The sequence below is a fragment of the Eptatretus burgeri genome, chromosome 11 (genome assembly GCF_056783735.1).
Source record: "Eptatretus burgeri isolate ZD-2024b chromosome 11, Ebu_testis_v1, whole genome shotgun sequence".
In the NCBI taxonomy this organism is placed as follows: domain Eukaryota; kingdom Metazoa; phylum Chordata; class Myxini; order Myxiniformes; family Myxinidae; genus Eptatretus; species Eptatretus burgeri.
In genome coordinates this window covers 54,429,800-54,450,739 of record NC_140971.1, presented here as the reverse complement: position 1 = coordinate 54,450,739, position 20,940 = coordinate 54,429,800, and the positions used below count along the sequence as shown (strand labels likewise).

The following is a 20,940-nucleotide window of genomic DNA, read 5'->3' as shown; positions in this document are numbered from 1 at the left end:
TACCTTGGGATAAAAAGGGGGTTTATTTTTTTGGGAAAAAAATATGAATCGCTGAAAATCCCCCATTCATTTACATGGGGAAAAGTGAGCCAGAATCAGTATATTCACCCTACGGACACAGACAGAGAGAGAGACAGAGACAGAGACAGACAGGGACAGGTTTGTGGGAGAGCATACACCAGAGAGTGACTATAGGCAATACTATAATACTAAATGTAGTCAGAGAGGGAGACAGCTCAGAGAATTCAGCTTAATTAATTGAGTTCTTATATTTGTGACAAAAGCATGAGAAGTTCTAAAAAAAATACAAAACTTTCTGAAGCATAATCTTTCCTGAAGATTTACACTCCCATTCTTTTGATTCTGATGTACCATACTCTGTTTCAGAGCATCGATGCTGCCAAGGCAGTTTCTTGGCAAGGGTTATACTGGGGTGTTGCCATTGCCTTCCCAGCAGTAGTTCGGGCAGAAATTTATAATTTTGCCATGGTCCAGTTTAATGTCCATCTGAAGGATGAATACACTGATGAATCACTCTGCCTGTGAAACACAGGGATGACAGTTTATAGCTGGTCTGAGATTCAAACACATGCTAGACAGCTTAGAGACAAGTGTGTGTACCTCTGGGGCATCCTGCCAGCCTGAAATGACATAAGTATGAGTAAATCTATTATAAGTCTGATGTAGATAAAAAAAACAAACCAAGTTGCCTCTTTAGTTTCATGTCAATTCACCCCAAAAACGATAAATTTGAAACTTACTGCAGATCAATTTGTGAGTTTGTGAGTATTTTTGACTCACATTTGTGACTCACTGCAATTTGTGAGTATTTTTTCTTGTCGACGTTCTTACCTGTGCTTGAGGCCTAGGCTTGAGGCCTACCGGTTCCACTCGGTGTTCGATCGTTTTTTTTTTTTTGTTTGTTTTTTCTCCCCATTACCTTCAATTTCTATCCTCCCCATTACCTTCAATTTTGATCCTCCCCACTTTCCAAACATCCCCCATTCTCCCAACTAATCTCTTTCTTATCTCAATTACAATTACAATAATAATAATAATAATAATAATAATAATTAAAAAAAAAAAAAAAAAAAAAACCCGACGACAACAACAACACGCTCCCTTCTCCCGATTCTGCTTCTTCTTCCTCTTAACTTCCTCCTCGTCTTCTTCCTCGATTTTTTTTTTTTTTTTTTACACTTCCATGACCTAATCTGTTGAACTCTCTCATATATCAATATTAACAACAACAACAAAAAAAAATATATATATATATATACCCAACAACAACAACACGCTCACCTTCTCCCGATTCTGCTTCTTCTTCCTCTTAACTTCCTCCTCGTCTTCTTCCTCGATTTTTTTTTTTTTTTTTTACACTTCCACGACCTAATCTGTTGAACTCTCTCATATATCAATATTAACAACAACAAAAAAAAAAAAAAATATATATATATATATATATATATATATATATATATATATATATATATATATATATATATATATATATATATATATATATATATATATATATATATATACCCAACAACACGCTCACCATCGCCCGATTCTGCTTCTTCCTCTTCCTCTTAACCTCCTCCTCGTCTTCTTCCTCGATTTTTTTTTATTTTTTTTATTTATTTATTTATTTATTTATTTATTTATTTATTTATTTATTTATTTATTTTTTTTTTTTTTTTACACTTCCATGACCTAATCTGTTGAACTCTCTCATACATTATTTTTAACAACAAAACGATCTTATAATGCTTCATCTTCCTCTCTCACACATGTGGTACTCTTTACTGTTTCACAATGCACTACTCTTCTGCTATTTTAACAGACTGCTCTCATTTCGACCTCTCCTTCATTCCTTGCCTAAAAAATCCAACTATTACAGCGCTTCTTCTCTCCATGCTCTGAATTCGCCTTCATTGCATCCATCAAGAATTGTGTTAAATCGTATCTCTGACCTAAAACTTTTAAAAACCACAGTTTGCCATGGATGCTCGCTTTCCATCAACCATTCTTTTTTTCCAACTTCAGTGCCAACTCACCCCCTCACCCCTCACTCTCACTCTCAACGCAACCATCCCACTCTTCTCCCTCCAGGCCTCCCTCTCACCTCTCTCATAAACTCCCCCTCACCTTTCTCCCACCTTTCATCCCCCTCACTCTTCCTTCTCAAAGTTGCCCCCCCCTCTCATCCACCAACCTGCCTCCCTCCACTGCCCTCTCACCTCCATCTCTTCACTCCACCTGCTCAAATCCTCAACTGCCTTCTTCCTTGTCTCTTGTCCCCCTCTCCCCCAGCACCACAGAGCCTTTTCTCCTCCTCATTCGGCCCCCTCCCCTCGCTGTTCTGCAATACCCCACACTCCTTCAGCAACCCTCCTTACCTGCCCCCCTCGTCCCTTGTCCTACCCTCCCCCTCCCCCTCCACCTCCTGCACCCAAAGCCTCCTCCCCTTCCTCTTCATTAAAAGTGTGGACCTCAAATATCCGGGGCCTTCGCTCAAACCTTTCAGATCTTTCCATACAGGTTGCCACTGACAAACCAGACATTATCTGCCTAACAGAAACTTTTCTCTCCCATGACGTGTCTGACTCCCAAGTATCTCTCCCTGGCTACTTCCTCTTACGGTATGACAGACCTGAGCCTCGTCCTGGTGGAGGTGTTGCTCTCTTCATCAAAGACTCTATTCCTCACTCTCCATGCACTGCTCTCACTCCCCCACACCCCCAGGAATACCTCTGGCTTCGGCTTCCCCTCCACTCCCACCTCATGTTTATATGTGTATTGTACCGTCCACCGAACAGTGATGACTCCATCTACACCTCACTATCCGAAAACATGGACCATCTTCTATCTTCTCATCCAAACTCTCTCTTCCTCTTATGTGGTGACTTCAATTGTCATCACGCCAGTTGGCTAGGTGTGGGTACCTCTCTCACCTGCCATGGCACCTCAGCAAAAGCTTTCTGCGACTCATTGGGACTGACTCAATCGGTCAACTTCCCGACCCGGATCTCAACCAATGGTATTCCATCTCTTCTGGATCTGGTTTTGACAAATTTCCCTGACAATATCTGCTGCTCTTCCTTCGCTCCAATTGGTTCTTCTGACCACGTCCTTGTCAAAGTGGACATCTCTCTGGCTGTTATCAGAGAACCACCTCACCGCCGTCGAGTCTGGCATTTCACTCAAGCCGACTGGCAGGGTCTCCGAGCAGCCATCGAACTTACAGACTGGTCTCCTATCACTACTTTCTCAAACATCAACTCATCCTGGGAATTCTTTCAAAGAAACTTGCTCTCCCTCATGCACAGATTTATCCCCTCTCGTGTTCAGTTGTCTTACCCTTCCTCCCGCCCTTGGTTTACTGAAGCTTGTGGCGAGGCAGTTGTCCTGAAACAACTTGCCTTTGCCTCATGGAAAGCAAACCCAACTGAGGGCAATCTCAGTTCTTTCCACAAAGCTCGGAACAAGTGTGTATCTACCCTCAGGAGAGCCAGAAAACAACATCTTTCTCATCTCAAGTCTGAACTCTCAAACCTCTCTCCCTCCTCAAAATCCTGGTGGTGTTTAATCAAATCTGTTTCTGGTGTATGTTCCCCCTCCATCCCCTCCCTTACCTCAAATGGCCGCACTGCTTATTCCACACATGATAAAGCTGAATGTCTAAACTCGGTGTTTGCAGCTAAATCTTGTGTCCTAAACCCATCACTATCTCTACCCACTTTACCCAGTCGCACCCAACTGTCCCTGGACTCTGTATCCTTTACGCCTGACAAGGTGGAGAGCTTGCTTTCAAACCTCGAGTCAGATTCTGCAACCGGTCCAGACGGCATCAGCCCACGTGTCCTCAAAGCCTGCTCTTCTGCTCTTGCTCACCCTCTCTCTGTTCTATTCACCCTCTCATTTGCCCAAGGTCATCTGCCATCTGCTTGGAAATCTGCTAACATCACTGCCCTGCATAAAAAGGTGCAAAAACAGATCCCTATAACTACAGACCAATCAGCCTTCTCCCAATCATCAGCAAGGTGATGGAATCCATCATCGCTTCAGATATGAAATCCTTCCTCTTCTCCAATGGCTTGATTTCCAATCATCAATTTGGTTTCAGACCAGGTCACTCTACCCTGGATATGCTGCTTCTGCTCTCCCATCAATGGATGGAGGTCCTCAATGCCAGACAGGAAATCCGAGCCGTATCCCTGGACATATCACGTGCTTTTGACACAGTCTGGCACCCTGCCCTACTCACCAAACTCTCTTCCCATGGTATTCAAGGCCATCTCCACTCATGGCTCGCAGACTTCCTCTCCTGTCGCAGTCAACGTGTGGCCCTAAATGGAGTTCTTTCATCCCCTCTTCCTGTGCAGGCTGGAGTTCCTCAAGGTAGCGTTCTGGGCCCTGTTCTTTTTCTGGTTTTTATCAATGATCTCTCGGACTCTCTGGAAAATCCTCTATTTCTCTTTGCCGACGACTCCACCCTCTGCCGTACCATCTGTCATCCCTCAGACCGGCAAGCAGCAGCTTCTTCGCTCACTGCAGATCTGGATAAAATCACAAACTGGTCCAACATGTGGAACATGTCTTTCAATCCAGACAAATCTCACACTCTCACTATGTCTCTTCGAAAGGACCGTTTACAAACCCCCCCCCATCCACTTTCTCAACAATCCTCTGGAAGAAGTCTTTTCTTTCAAGCTTCTAGGTCTCACTATCTGCCATGACCTTTCCTGGGAAAGTCACATTTCCAACCTCGCCTCAAAAGCCAGTCGCCGACTGGGAATCCTCCGTCGTGCCAAGTCCTTCCTCGGCCCTCTTGAGCTCCTGACCACTTACAAAGCTTTTGTCCGTAGCCTGATGGAGTACTGCTCTCCCCTCTGGGCTGGTGCTCCTGCCTCCCAACTTTCTCGGCTTAACGCTGTCGAAACCAGGGCATTTAAGATCATCGGCATCTCCCGCAATGAAGCTGAGTGTTTGGGCCTCTCACTCAATCACCGCAGGTTGGTCGGTGGTCTTTCTGTCTTCTACCGACTCCTCTCCAGCCTTGCCCCCCCTGCTCTCTCTGCGATTTGTCCCCACCACATTTCCACAGGGCGCTCAAGGTCCGCCAACAACCCCCTTCTGGTAAAACTACCAAAATCACGAATCACTGCTCATCTTCACTCTTTCATTCCTCTTTTTTCCCGCCTTTGGAATAAACTTCCTCACTCTATTCTTTCCCATTCTTCCCTCCAGGCTTTCAAAACAGCTGTTCACCACCACCTCTTATCTTCCCCCATCCAAATCCTCGATCTTTTCTTCCCCCGATAATCCACCCAAGCCCACTTCCTTCATTTCTCCTGCTTTCCTTCCTGAAAGTCCCTGTAATGTCCATCTTCTCTTCGCCATGTTCCCCGTCCCATCCCCATCCCTCTCCCTTCCACAGTTCACCTAATGTGTCTGTTCCCCACTGTTTTGTCCCTTCCACTCCCGCCCCTCTTGTCTCATGCCTCCTTGCTGTGAGTTATGTGTTTTCTCTCATACGAGCCTCGACCAATCTATACAAAAAAAAAAAAAAAAAAGATCACAATTTCAAGATATATATATATATATATATATATATATATATATATATATATATATATATATATATATATATATATATATATATATATATATATATATATATATATATATATATATATACTTTTCCCCTTATCCACCATTGCATTTCCCATTGCAGGTTGCTATAGACTTCACAGCCTCCAATGGGGACCCAAAGAACAGCTGCTCCCTGCATTACATCCATCCATATCAGCCAAATGAGTATCTTAAGGCCCTTGCATCAGTTGGAGAGATCTGCCAAGACTATGACAGGTGAGTGTTGCACTGTCCATTATTCAGCTTCAAACTGGCATTATTTTTATATTACAGTAGAACATTACGACATTATTGACATCTATGTTCTAGCTTGTAGCACCTACAGTAGGGTTGGGCATACAACCATACTTTTTTTGAAAGGAGTGTTTTTTATGGCCAAATTTCACGCTGATCACGAATCCGTTGAACTTTTTGACATAGGATGATGTCTTAGGTTGGTAAAATGCAAAAATTCAAAATGGCTGCCAAATTTACCTATTGTCAGGTAAAATTTGATAATTATGGCTAACTACTGCTACTGGTACTTGAGGAGTGAAAGAAGCATGGAGGTCCAGTGACTCCTATTTCCCTTGACTCTCTTGAGAGACTTGATGAATCACAACTACTCAAGGAAATAGGCTACCTTAGATCGACAGTGGCGCCCGATATACGCCAGAAGCGTAGAGTGAAATGTACCGACGGAACAAAAACTTTCACGTTTGAGAAGTTCAGTGTAGATGAACTGAAAACATCAATCAGAAATGCTGTCAAACCAGAGGATGTTTCTGTCGATGTCGATATATTGCTGAAAAAAGTGCTTTGAATGTTGAGGAGATGTTGATGTGATGATTAAAGTAGTAGTTTACGGAAATTTGTGATATCTTAATTTGATTCTTTGAAATTATGGTCACGCTCACATTTTCTGCTGATTTTATCGCAATATGCAAACTGGGGCAGTCTGGTTTTTTCCTTGTATTTCCTTCTAAGTTGTGTAAAATATAACTTTCATTCCATAAGACCCTCATATGCAGCACAAACCTTGATTGCATAACTCCCTCATTTTTATCCTCGTAGGCATTAATTTTATTTCATAAACACCCTCCAAACATCCTCATATAATCACACCAGCTGAACAATATTCCCTGCATGAATATTTACCTTTTCTCATGGAAAACGAATAACATCATACATGACACTGAAATAGGCTATAGCACTGCGACTATGAACATGCCGGTGAGAGAAAGCAGGAACAGGGAGGAAATAATTATCAATGATGTCAGGGCCAGATACAAAGTACAGTAATTAAGATAGAAAAGCTTAATGTTTTTTCCTCAATAAGATTATCTGGAGTCCTTTCAAAAGCTTTCACTAAAAAAATCATAAAAGGAAAGATGAAACATGCTTCATGAGGGACAATTTTGCTTCCAATCCAGCAACTAAACCGGCACTCATTTTGCGATTACTGTGTGCATGCTCAAAGCAAAATTGTTTGTGATCACCATCCAATCTAGCAAATTGCAATGTAGCAGCAAAGTATAGGTAGAAGTAATGATTAGTAATCCTCCTTTTATATTGTGGATGGTCTGTGTCAGTATCAAAAGTAAGGTTTTAGATTGTTGTTTATTATACACCATGTTTGCTGTTTGCAGTGATAAACTCTTCCCTGCCTTTGGTTTTGGTGCTCGAATACCCCCCAATTATCATGTGAGTTACATTGTCCAAGAAACACAACAAAATAATGTCACAACACATGAAATGTCACTTGGAGGGTATGTAGCAATTACAAATTTAAAGTGCACTGTGAACAGAAATGAACTTCCTCTGTACAGGAGATGACTTTTCAAGATGTCACCTCGACACCGTTACCTGCAGGGTAATATTTACCTCGCATTTGTGAGGATCTCCTGATGATGTCTCGATAGTCGGTAAACTTTAGGATGGCTGATAGCCTCAACTTTATTAGTACCCAAAATATTCTCATGTAAGATGTGATGCTTTTATCTCTTCATTAACAGTAATTTCACTGTTGACATTAATGGTAAATGGACTTGGTGAAGTTACAAATGGCAGGTATTGATGTCCCAGAATTTATTTTGTATTTCCTATTATTTCCTTTGTTTTATAGGTATCACATGATTTCCCTCTGCACCTCAACTTTGAGAATCCCATATGTGAAGGTGAGTAAGATTACACAATAAAACAGGATAAAATAACGACAGAAGTGTCACTCTTGTTATGCTTTGAAACTATAAAACACCATAAAACGTGGAGAAAAATACATAAAACGTCATAGCCCCCGTGGTTTTATTAATTTTGCTATACAGAGTTAAAATCATAGCCCTGTACAATTTGCTATACGAATATTGCTCACCCATATTTACAAGATTTATGTGCATGCACAACTGACTTGAGTGGTCATGTGACATGGAAGATTGCATATGATTGAGTGATTTGGTCATGAGTATTCATGATGTGGGTCACATAATTATATTGTGTAAGATAGTTGGTCACGTGACATGTATGATGTTATTGAATGGGAATGCAAATTTCTCACAGATTGGATTCAATGTTTACAAATTTTGTTGGAGACATACTGAATTACACAAACAGTATAACATTTAATAACAAAATGGCCACCAGTCAGCCATCTTGGATCTGATCTCCAAAAAAATAAAAAAAACGGTAAGCCGTCATCGTTATCTGTGTGCCAAGTTTGAACAAGATTGGTGAATGCATCTCTGAGAAATGGTTGAGGATGTGTTCAACATCAGGGTTTTACAAGTAAAATGGCTGCCAGTCAGCCATTTTTGATCAAATTGCGAAACAAAATGATATGCTTATGTATACCATCATATTTTGTGTTTTTGCCAAGTTTGAACAAAGTCGGTCCATATATGTCCAAGATATGGCCGCGGATGGATGCACGGAAGAATGGACACCGATTGACAAGACCCAATCCATAAGCCCCCGTTTCAGACTAAGTCCAACGGGGGCTAAAATGATCCCCTCAAGTTACCGATGAAGGCAGTGTAGGTGGTAAGAGTTCAAGTATGTCTAGGAAGGACTTTGCATAACGGAAGCTAGCTTTGGAAGCCAACATTTAAATGTGGTTTGCCCAAGAAAGATCATGGCTAATAGTGAAACCGAAGAGTTTGAGTGACAGAACTTATTCAAGAAGATTGTTTAGAAAATATATTGTAGGGTTTGTCAGAAGGTCCTTTTGGAGTGTGAGTGAGAGTGTGAGACTTTTTTATTGGGAGGTCACCCATCAAAGTCTTAAGGCCTCGAAAGGTGGGGGCTACAAAAAAATTGTGGGAAGTGGAATCACTGGGAAAGGAGATACGTATTTACATTTCCTTTAAACTGGAAAAGGTTGTCTATTGCTGGGAAAAAGGATGGATGGAGGGAATTCCAGAGTTTGGCAGTGTGTGGGGGAAAGAAATGGAGGAATATCGTACTGTGTTGACCTCAGAAACATAGAGAGTGTATCGGTGTGCAGAGGCTGCCAAACATGTAGAGTGCCTGAAAGTAGGTAAAGGAGGAACAAGTCATGAAAGGTCTTTTGAGCATCTTCCATTGTAGTACCTGCAGAAGAGACACAGAGAGGCCACATTGTTTCAAACCGAGAGGTTCCAGAGATGATGTCAGATCATGGCCCACCTAATTAAGAGATCATCGTTTCATTTTGTCAAGAAGTGACAGAAGATGAGTCAGAGCACTCACCCAGATGCGACCATGACTGGATGTATGATGGTCTTGTACAGGTGAAGCTAGGCCTCAGGATGGAAGTATCGGTGATCCCGATAAGAGCATCCAAGTCACTGGGAGGCTCTTTTGGCAATGACAGAAATGTACTTATCCCAACAAAGGGATGAAGCGATGTCCATACCAAGAAGACATGCTATCGAGTTCTAGTAGTTTGTCAGAATTGAAAGACATACAGTATTCCAAGTTTTTGAACAGCTTGTGATTTTATCAAGGTCTGAAGAGAGGGAAGAAGCTGTGCTTACCTATCTGAAGGAGGAAGGATGTCGTGGCAGAGGGTGGAGTTATCGTCAAATATATCAAGAGGATTTTCCAGAGAGTCAGAGAGATCATTGATGAAGATTGGGAATAGGATGGACACTACTTTGGGACACTCCAGCCTTGACAGGGATAGTTGATGAAAGGATTCTATTGAGAGCCACACATTGGCTACGAGAGTACAGGAAGTCAGTTGACCAAGAGTGGAGTTGGCATTCAATGACATAAGCATAGAGTTTTGGATACATTGTTGGGAGAGTAGAAGCAGAATGTCCAATGTAGTGACCTGGTCTAAATCTGAATTGATGATCTGAGATGAGGTCATTGGAGAAAAGGAAGGATTTTATGGCAACTGCGATGATCAATTCCATGATATTGCTGATGATTGGAAGTAAGCTAATAGGTTTGTATTTAAGGGAATTGGTTTTTGCACCTTTGTATGGAATTTATTGATGTTGGCTGCCTTCCAAGGTGATGGAAGATAACATGGAGGAAATGATGTGATGAGAAGGGCAGAGAGGATGTGCAAGAGTAGTAGAGCAGGTTTTTAGGCACCAGTGAGCTGATGTCATCTGGACCAGTTACAGAATCAGAGTTGAGGGCTGCCAGAAACTTATTCACCTTCACAGGTGAAAAACGCACAGAGTCTAGGAGCAGTTGAGTGCAACTTGTTCAGGCAGCACCAACGCTCTGCACAGAGTATGGTCCCAGTGTATGGATGGATGGATGGATGGAATGAGCTGAGATTGCCTTCAGTCTGATTTGCCTTCCAGGATGAGGGCAATCTCAGTTCTTTCCACAAAGCTCGGAACAAGTGTGTATCTACCCTCAGGAGAGCCAGAAAACAACATCTTTCTCATCTCAAGTCTGAACTCTCAAACCTCTCTCCCTCCTCAAAATCCTGGTGGTGTTTAATCAAATCTGTTTCTGGTGTATGTTCCCCCTCCATCCCTCCCTTACCTCAAATGGCCGCACTGCTGATTCCACACGTGATAAAGCTGAATGTCTAAACTCGGTGTTTGCAGATAAATCTTGTGTCCTAAACCCATCACTATCTCTACCCACTTTACCCAGTCGCACCCAACTGTCCCTGGACTCTGTATCTTTTTCTTCTGACAAAGTGGAGAGCTTGCTTTCAAACCTCAAGTCAGATTCTGCAACCGGTCCAGACGGCATCAGCCCACGTGTCCTCAAAGCCTGCTCTTCTGCTCTTGCTCACCCTCTTTCTGTTCTATTCACCCTCTCATTTGCCCAAGGTCATCTGCCATCTGCTTGGAAATCTGCTAACATCACTGCCCTGCATAAAAAAGGTGCAAAAACAGATCCCTGTAACTACAGACCAATCAGCCTTCTCCCAATCATCAGCAAGGTTATGGAATCCATCATCGCTTCAGACATGAAATCCTTCCTCTTCTCCAATGGCTTGATTTCCAATCATCAATTTGGTTTCAGACAAGGTCACTCTACCCTGGATATGCTGCTTCTGCTCTCCCATCAATGGATGGAGGTCCTTAATGCCAGACAGGAAATCCGAGCCGTATCCCTGGACATATCACGTACTTTTGACACAGTCTGGCACCCTGCACTACTCACCAAACTCTCTTCCCATGGTATTCAAGGCCATCTCCACTCATGGCTCGCAGACTTCCTCTCTTGTCGCAGTCAACGTGTGGCCCTAAATGGAGTTCTTTCACCCCCCCCTTCCTGTGCAGGCTGGAGTTCCTCAAGGTAGCGTTCTGGGCCCTGTTCTTTTTCTGGTTTTCATCAATGATCTCTCGGACTCTCTGGAAAATCCTCTATTTCTCTTTGCCGACGACTCCACCCTCTGCCGTACCATCTGTCATCCCTCAGACCGGCAAGCAGCAGCGTCTTCACTCACTGCAGATCTGGATAAAACCACAAACTGGTCCAACACGTGGAACATGTCTTTCAATCCAGACAAATCTCACACTCTCGCTATGTCTCTTCGAAAGGACCGTTTAGAAAACCCCCCCATCCACTTTCTCAACAATCCTCTGGAAGAAGTCTTTTCTTTCAAGCTTCTGGGTCTCACTATCTGCTATGACCTTTCCTGGGAAAGTCACATTTCCAACCTCGCCTCAAAAGCCAGTCGCCGACTGGAATCCTACATCGTGCAACGTCCTTCCTCGGCCCTCTTGAGCTCCTGACCACTTACAATGCTTTTGTCCGTAGCCTGATGGAGTACTGCTCTCCCCTCTGGGCTGGTGCTCCTGCCTCCCACCTTTCTCGGCTTCACGCTGTCGAAACCAGGGCATTTCAGATCATCGGCATCTCCCGCAATAAAGCTGAGTCTTTGGGCCTCTCACTCAATCACCGCAGGTTGGTCTGTGGTCTTTCTGTCTTCTACCGACTCCTCTCCAACCTTGCCCCCCTGCTCTCTTTGCAATTTGTCCCCACCACATTTCCACAGGGCGCTCAAGGTCCGCCAACAACCCCCTTCTGTTAAAACTACCAAAATCACGAATCACTGCTCATCTTCACTCTTTCATTCCTCTTTTTTCCCGCCTTTGGAATAAACTTCCTCACTCTATTCTTTCCCATTCTTCCCTCCAGGCTTTCAAAACAGCTGTTCACCACCACCTCTTATCTTCCCCCATCCAAATCCTCGATCTTTTCTACCCCCGATAATCCACCCAAGCCCACTTCCTTCAATTCCCCTGCTTTCCTTCCTGAAAGTCCCTGAAATGTCCATCTTCTCTTCGCCATGTTCCCCATCCCATCCCCATCCCTCTCCCTTCCACAGTTCACCTAATGTGTCTGTTCCCCACTGTTTTGTCCCTTCCACTCCCGCCCCTCTTGTCTCATGCCTCCTTGCTGTGAGTTGTGTGTTAGCTCTCATACGAGCCTCGACAAGGTATACAAAAAAAAAAAAAAAAAAAACTTGGTATGGTGGTAAAACAAAGCAAAGGGTTGGGGACACTATATTTGAAAGCAAACAGAATTGAGGCATTCGACCTTGTCACAAGCAGAGTCGGCTGTGGTGGCATTTGAAATGAGGGAAGGGATGGAAGGAGAGCATAATCCAGAGACAGACTTAACAAGGTGCTAACAGTTTGTCGAGGAGGGAGACAAGTTTGAAAGATCAATCTTAAGGTTGGACAAATGTTATTTTCTGGCTCTCCTGAGAGTGGACATACTAGGTGCAGGTTTTGTGGAATGAGCTGTATGCCTGGTGTTGGCATAATGGTTAGGGTGGTGGGCTTGGCATCCTAGGATCCTGAGTTCAAATCCCTCTCAGCTGTTGAAGTAATATCAGGTGGGGTTGACTGCCTGTCATCCTTTCGAGGTCAGCAAAATGAGTGCCAGCTTGCTGGTATACTGTGTCAGAGTAGCAACTCATCCAGTATTGTACCCAATAGCCAAGGAGACTGCTTCGGCAGCACCAACGCTCTGCACAGAGTATGGTCCCAGTGTATGGATGGATGGATGGATGGAATGAGCTGAGATTGCCTTCAGTCTGATTTGCCTTCCAGGATGAGTAGTCAAGTTGTTTCAAAGCAACTGCCTCACCATAGGATTTAGTGTACAATGGGTGGGAAGAAGGATAGGAAGAAGAAACTGAAGATGAGATTGGATGAATCTGTGCACAAGAGAGAGCAGGTTTCTGTGGAAAAATTGCCAGGCTGAATTAATATCAGTGGTGGTAGATGTAAGAGACAAGTTCTGAATTGAAAAAGCTTGAAGTCCCTGCCAATCTGACTGAGTGAACTGCAAGACTCGCCGGCGCGAAGGGGGATCTCTGAGAATAGCCAGAAAGATGTTGACTCTCACAAGCCTATGATCAGATGAATCAATTGAAGCAGAGGAAGAGCAGGACATATTTTTGGGAAGTTTGTCATCACCAAGTCCAGAAAAGAGGCTTTGTCAGTGGGAGAAATCTGGGCTACAAAGTTCACAGATTGAGTCAATCCCATGGAGTCACAGAAGTCCTTTACTGAAGTGCCATGGTTGGTGAGAGAGGTAGTGACCCAGCTAATTGGCATGGTGACAATTTAAATCACCACACATGAGGAAGAGAGAGTTGGGATTATTGTTTAAAAGTTGATCCATGTTGGCTGAGAGAGGTGTTGGTGAAGTCGTTACTGTTTGGAGGATGGTACAACACGCAGACAAACAAGAGTTGGGAGCGGAGGGGTAGTCACAACCAAATGTACTCTTGGGGTTGGGAGGTGTAAGAAAAAGCAACACATGGAGAGTGATTAATTAATTAATTGATGTAAGTGGTAACTCTGCTGCCAAAGTGGAGTTCAGGCCGATGAAATCTTTGGAGACAATAGTCAGGAAGAGACACTAATGAGTTAGGCAGGGGCGTCCTGTGGGAGGAAGGATTCTGTTAAACAGTTGATGTCTGAATTATCAGCAGTTGCTCGGATTGAGAGATCTGTCAGATTGGAGAGGAGGCCTCGGATGTTTGTGGTCCAGACAGGGACAGGGGAGGGGGAATTGTGAGGATGTGGGACCTGGAGAGGATGGGAGTGTGTAGGACAGGAAGCCATGGGGTGGGAAGGGAGATGAGAGGGTGCAGGATGGGGAGATGAGAGGGTGAGGTTCAAGGCAGGAATCTGGGAGGGGTGGGAGAGGGGGAAGCTGAGAGCTGGTGGGGTGAGAGGGAATGCAGAAGGAGGGGACATGAAGTGGTGGGATTCTGTCATAGGATTGGTGGAAATAATTATTGTTGAAGGCACGGAGGAAGGTGATGTTATGGGTATGGAAGGAGGGTTGATGGACCAAACGTTTCGATGAGAGGTAATTTTGGAAAACAATCCTTGTGATGAGGAATAAGATGAGAATTGATGGCAGTGAAGAAGAAGAACATGTGAATTGGTGATGGAGAAATAAGGAAGGTGAAGCATTTTAAAATGTTTTAAAAAGCTTTTAAAGGAAGAAGGAAGAGGCATTTCATTCAAGGAAGATTCAGTTCAGAGACAGAGAAAGGGAAGAGATAAAGAATGAAGTACAAGAAATACAGGCAGAAGGAATTACAAACAGATTTATATTCATGTTGTGGAGTAAAGTTAATTAATTAATTTATATATTTATTTATTTTTGAAGTTATGAGGAGTAGGTAATAGGATAAAGTTGAGGAGGAGGCTGAAAGGATAATACTTGGAAGAAATGAAGTGGAGCAGGGAACAGAGCTTCAAAACAGATAGAATTAGCACGCTGGATATCCGAAGAGTGGGCCATAACAAACACAAATGGAAATTTGACAATATCGCACAACAAGGTAAGGTTTGACATGGAAAATTGGACAAAAACACAAACGGCAATGCAGGAACGAAAATATAACAGGAAAACATGATGGACACACACACACACACACACACACACACACACACACACACACACACACACACACACACACACACACACACACACACACACGCATCTGAGCCATCTATCATGGGTTGAAATCTTGGCCCAATTATAAATTGACATTCTAGTGTCTCGCAGGCAGGGCGAGGCATCAATGCATGTGTTGTCCCTTGGATGGACGTTAAACTAGGTGTCTGTCATCATTAGTTGGTGGATGTTACATATCCAATGGTATCCTTCACGAAGAGTAGAAGAGCTATCGCCGGCCGGCATCCTGAATAAATGGGACGAGGGGAGGTCCCATGTTGCTGGGTGTGCTGTGATGTGTTTGGTTTGCTGAAGAAACTCAAAGTTGGAATTCTTTCAACCGCTTTTGTGGATCAATCGATCAAGGAATCGTCATATCTCCTGATAACCATGTTTCGTTTAAAAGCACAAATCCGTCCACTCTAATTCCTCCCTTCCAATGTCTTCCCACTTGGTCACATTAACCAGAAAGGTAATATATAAATTGGCCTCTCATTATTAGAAAGATACCCTGAAGAGAGAAAGTTAATTGTTTCAACACTAGAATTGTTTTAGAACTGGAAAATCTTAGGTAAGATCAGAGAATCGAATACCAAGGTGGTTTACATTATAGATGAGATGTGAGGGGAACTGATTGGAATATTTGAGATGTTAAAAAAATTGTGCATGGTGAGGAAATCAAGAGAAAACAAGTTGATGCACTACCAATATTTAAGAATGAATCAATGGAAGCAGCGGGGACTTATGAGAAACAAACTAACTGATTGGAGGAAAGGTTTTTGCAATGATTTCGGACTTGATGTGGCAGAAACGAAAAATACTGAAAACGAAAAGAGCAAGTCAATGCAAGTTAAACAATCATCTATTGTTTTATTTCAACCAATTATAATTTTTGAACAGATAAGTTAGCTTTGTATATAATGTGAGCAAGGAACATTTTCCAGATCAGTGCTGCTCTTCCTTGAGACTCACTCTTGTAGAGAAAAAATATATATGTTTGAACGGTAAATTTCAATCAGATTTTCAGAGAGCTTCTGAGAAGTTTCCAAATTTATGGTTTCTGTTGCATATGTAACAAAATATTTCCTAATTCAAAATGCTTATCTGAAACGAACTTCACAAGAATGTTTTCACCAGTTTGAAGTAAAAAAATAATTGTCATTGTTCAAATATTGTTTCCTTTACAGGCATACAAGGTGTGGTTGAGGCGTATCAAAGCTGCCTCCCTCAGTTGCAGCTATATGGGCCAACAAACATTGCTCCAATCATCAATAAAGTTGCCAAGTTTGCATCTGAGGAGGAGAACACAAAACATGCCTCGGTATGCTTTAAAATGACAGCCAAATTTATTACCATTTGTAGGACTCCTACAAATTCATGTGGAGATATTGCAAAAAGTTCGGGTCATATTTCTCAATTCTTTAGAAATTTTATTTTATCTAAAGTGAAATTAGACTTTTATCCTCAATGGAGTGAATATTCTCGGCTGAATTGTAAGAAGTATTATTGGTCTTTGTGCCTTTCTTATCCAAAAATATATTCTGTTTTATTCGATAATCTTTTGGTATGATAAATACCCTTATTGCCAAATTTAAAATAAGTATCAAATTAATTTTTTTTTAAATCTCACTCACAATATTAGGTTAAAAATAATGAAACGTAAAGACCCTCCCAGATTATCATGACAGTACAATATAATTCTACATGTCTTGAAAAAAAAAAAATTCAAATTCTTGGGCAAAAAGAAAGAGTAATATCATATACAGTATATTAAAGCTCTTTCTCACCACTGACTGACTGACTGATTGGCTCATTCACTGATATAAATGTTTACTACTTTGTAGGTGGGCTAAAAAGCTGAAATTTGGCACAATGATGTAACTCAAAGCCACGATTCCAGGAAATATTACAAAATGTCTGTTGTTATCTGTAAATGAAAATGGGTTGTTTGAGATTCACTCTCGCTCACTGAGAGTCACATTACAAAAGACAATGGCATGTCACAAAATCTTTCGTGGACATGGGCATGATTGAGTAACATGATAGGAAGCAGGTGTTTACAGGTTTTTTGGCAGTATGATTCGAGAGGTGTCTGTCGGTTTTTATCATTGACAGACAGTGCACAGTGGTAGGAAGTCGTAAACATTTATCGTTTGTGTACTGTGTACAGTGGTAGGAAGTCGTAAACATTTAATCCTTGTGCACTGTGTACAGTCGTAGGAAGTTGCAAACATTTATTGTACAGTGGTACGAATATGTAGTCATTTTCACATAGTGTGACCAGAAGAGTTGAATCCACGTCTGCATGCCATATCCATATCCGCGTCCGGACATACAGGCATTGAAAAGCATTGATCGCTGTTTCTACCATATCCGTACCTCACTTTCCACGAGCCTCAATTTTGTATGGGAGGAAACTGATACTCTCTATTTCATGGGCTTAGACACCCTATGCAGTATTTGAACTAGGAATAAGGAGCCCATGCATGCTAGTACTCGTTGTTCACAGGCATGCAAGCACCATGTGCTCAATCTCACAACTTCCCTTATCCAAATGTCCATCCACCACCAAACTTTAACAATACAACATGACCGAAATACTGTTTCTGATGCCACTACAACACTATACCTCTTGTTCTGATGAAGGGTTCACACCTAAAACTCCAACATTATTTTACTTCCAAAGGCAATTAGCATATCTTTGTCAACCTTGAGATGACAAAACCTATCGTTAAAATTCTCCTCGGATGCTAGGAGACACTAGCCTTGGCAAAGACTTTTATTCCTCCATATCAGTTTATAGTTAAGCAAATGCTATGTATTGTTTGTGTTATTGGGAAGGGCAAGAAGTGCCTTTTTGTTTGCACGTGAGTCGGGGGGGAAAAAAGCGGGGATTTTTGCATGTCCTGATAGAATCTGCAGCTGCCGTTTCCAGCTTATTAAAGCTAAGTTTTCCAAACCAGATTTGTCATGTTTTTACGTTATATCTTCATCCAAGTGTTGCTGTTGTATCCCGTCCAATATTTCATGTTGGATCGTACATTTGTTGTGCTATATTTCGGTGAATTTGTTTCATATTGTTCAAGGCCTAACTCAGCCGCTCCTTGGATAGAAAGCGTGAAAATCCTTGAATACGTGTTCATCGTTTTGCTTTTTTCTTCCCAAATATTTACTCCTACTTCCTCAACATTATTCTATTTCCCCTCCTCGCTTCAAAAAACCCCTCAAGAAACACACGAAACTCATCCTACATGAATTTCCTTCTGCCTTTACTTCCTGTTCTACATTATGTTTTCCCCTCTTTTCTCAATATATACAAACTGAATCTTCATTAAAAATAAATGTTTCTTCCTTTAAAATCATTTTATAATGCTTTTCTACGCTTATATCTCTGTCAGGAATGCTATACATCTTCTTCTTCATCTTCTTCTTCTTCGTCTTTTTCATCACAAATATTATTTTCCAAAATTGTCCATCAGCTAAGCGCTTTGTCCATCAACCACCCTCCCAAATGTACAGCAACACGTTAGTCCGTGCCTTCAACAAAAAATGTTATCTCCCATCCCATGGTCTTTATCTCCATTTGTCCGTTTTGGGAATTTGGAATCAGCATTCTTCCACCTCATGTCCCCTCTTTCCACTTCCACCCCCACCCACCCACCAGTTTCATGTCCCCCCTGTCTGCATCCTTCCTCACCCCACCCTCTCAATGCTTTATCTTCATCTCACCCACTCAAATATTCCCCCACATCCCACCCACTTAAACCTTCCATCGCAACTCAAACACTGAAATCTTCCCCCGAACAGCACTCCCTCAAAAGCTCCCTCTCACGATGCCCCACAAAGCACCCTCCCCAACCTTCACCCTGACAACACCTCCTCCCACCCTCTCCTTAACTGTGTGCACCTCAAAACATCTAAGGTCTCTGCTCAAACCTGACAGATCTCTCAATTCTGGCCACTGCCGATAAACCACACCATCTGTGTAACAGAATCGTTCCTCCTGCAGGACGTCCATGACTCCTTTGAATCTCAGTCCGGCTATGGTCTCCTCTAATTTGATAGACTTGAACCATGCCCCAGCAGTAGCATTGCATATTCCATCAAGAAATCAATTTCTCATTTCCATAGTATACTGATCTTGCACCTCCAAACCCACAGATGCACCTCTGGCTGTGACTTTCCCTCCACCTCCCACCTCTTGTTTCTCTGTGTGTTGTACTATCCTCCTAAGAGTGACCCCTCCATATACCTCTCTCTCTCTCTCTCTCTCTCTCTCTCTCTCTCTCTCTCTCTCTCTCTCTCTCTCTCTCTCTCTCTCTCTCTCTCTCTCTCACTCGCTCTCTCTCTCCCTCAGACAACATGGAACAACTTTTAACCACTCGTCCCAACTCTCACTTCCTCTTATGTGGAAAAGTTAGCTGTCATCATGCAAATTGGCTGAGTTGGTACCTCTATCACCAGCCATGACACTTCCACAAAGGACTTCTGTGACTCCATAGGACTGGCTCAATCTGTAAACTTTCCAATCCTGATTTCTTCCAATGGCAAATCATCCCTTCTGGATTTAGTGTTTACTAACTTCCCCACAAATGTCTCCTGCTCTTGCTCTGCTTGAATTGGTACATCTGATCATATGCTTGTAAAAGTCTACATCTCTTTGGCTATTCTCAGAGAGCTGCCTCAATGCTGATGAGTCTGGCATTTGACTCCAGCAGATTTGCAGGGACTGCAAGCAGCCATCTCTCTCCAGCATTAATGTCCCATATCAACCTCCCCTGATGTTAAATCAGCCTGGGAATTCTTCTACAGAATCTATCTATCTATCTATATCTATATCTCTCTCTCTCTCTCTCTCTCTCTCTCTCTCTCTCTCTCTCTCTCTCTCTCTCTGTCTCTCTCTCTCTCTCTCTCTCTCTCTCTCTCTCTCTCTCTCTCTCTCTCTCTCTCTCTCTCTCTCTCTCTCTCTCTCTCTCTCTCTCTCTCTCCCCCCACTCTCTCTCTCTCTCTCTCTCTCTCTCTCTCTCCCCCACTCTCTCTCTCTCTCTCTCTCTCTCTCTCTCTCTCTCTCTCTCTCTCTCTCTCTCTCTCTCTCTCTCTCTCTCTCTCTCTCTCTCTCTCTCTCTCTCTCTCTCTCTCTCCCCCCACTCTCTCTCTCTCTCTCTCTCTCTCTCCCCCACTCTCTCTCTCTCTCTCTCTCTCTCTCTCTCTCTCTCTCTCTCTCTCTCTCTCTCTCTCTCTCTCTCTCTCTCTCTCTCTCTCTCTCTCTCTCTCTCTCTCTCTCTCTCTCTCCCCCTCTCTCTCTCCCCCTCTCTCTCTCATACACAGAATAATCCCATCTTGTCTACAGTTATGCTACCCTTCTCCCCACCCATGGTACACTGAATCCTGTGGTGAGGCAGTTGCTCTAAAAGGCTAATCCAACCAAAGGCAATCTTAGTGCATTCCAAAAAGTCCATAACAAGTGTGCCCACTCTCAGGAGAGCCAGAAAACAACATCTCTCCAACCTCAAGAATGAAATTTCAAACTTATCTCCCTCAAGAACATGGTGGCACCTTGTTCAATCTGTCTCTGGTATATGCTCCCCATCCATCCCTTTTCTCACTTAAAATGGCACCACAGCCTACTCCATTCATGAGAAGGCTGAACGCCTCACTTGTGTGTTCGCTTCCAAATCTTGTGGCCCCAACCCCTCACTCTCAGTACCCACCCTTCTCTGTCATACACAAAAGCTCCTGGACCGTTTGTCTTTTCCACCTGAGAAGGTAGAGAAGGTTATTTCAACCCGTGACTCTGACTCTGCAACTGGACCGGACGGCATCAGCGCATGTGTCCTAAAAACCTACTCTGCTGCTTTTGCACATCCTCTTACTGCACTTTTCACTCTATCATTAAGCCTGGTGTTGGCTTAACGG

The 20,940-nt window shown here is 42.8% G+C and overlaps 1 protein-coding gene and 1 long non-coding RNA gene across 8 annotated transcripts in view; one reads left to right on the top strand and one right to left on the bottom strand.

Annotated features, from left to right (window-relative positions):
• Positions 1-1,030, bottom strand: part of LOC147017099 (uncharacterized) — a 148,662-nt gene extending 147,632 nt beyond the window's left edge. For 3 of the 4 annotated variants that reach the window (XR_015049344.1, XR_015049343.1, XR_015049345.1), the window contains exon 1: positions 853-1,030. This is a non-coding gene — a long non-coding RNA (uncharacterized LOC147017099). Of the gene's footprint in view, positions 1-621; positions 642-852 lie in introns of all 4 variants that reach the window. The other variant, XR_015049346.1, reaches the window with a different exon arrangement.
• LOC147017098 (copine-4-like) overlaps positions 1-20,940 on the top strand; it is a 186,069-nt gene that overhangs the window by 147,633 nt on the left and 17,496 nt on the right. For all 4 annotated transcript variants that reach the window (XR_015049342.1, XM_085846469.1, XM_085846470.1 and 1 more), the window contains 4 exons: positions 5,741-5,874; positions 7,287-7,341; positions 7,763-7,814; positions 16,212-16,345. Coding sequence is in view for 3 of the 4 variants with exons in the window: in XM_085846469.1 (XP_085702595.1) it covers positions 5,741-5,874; positions 7,287-7,341; positions 7,763-7,814; positions 16,212-16,345 (375 nt within the window). In the remaining variant the exon portion in view is untranslated. The remainder of the gene's footprint in view (positions 1-5,740; positions 5,875-7,286; positions 7,342-7,762; positions 7,815-16,211; positions 16,346-20,940) is intronic.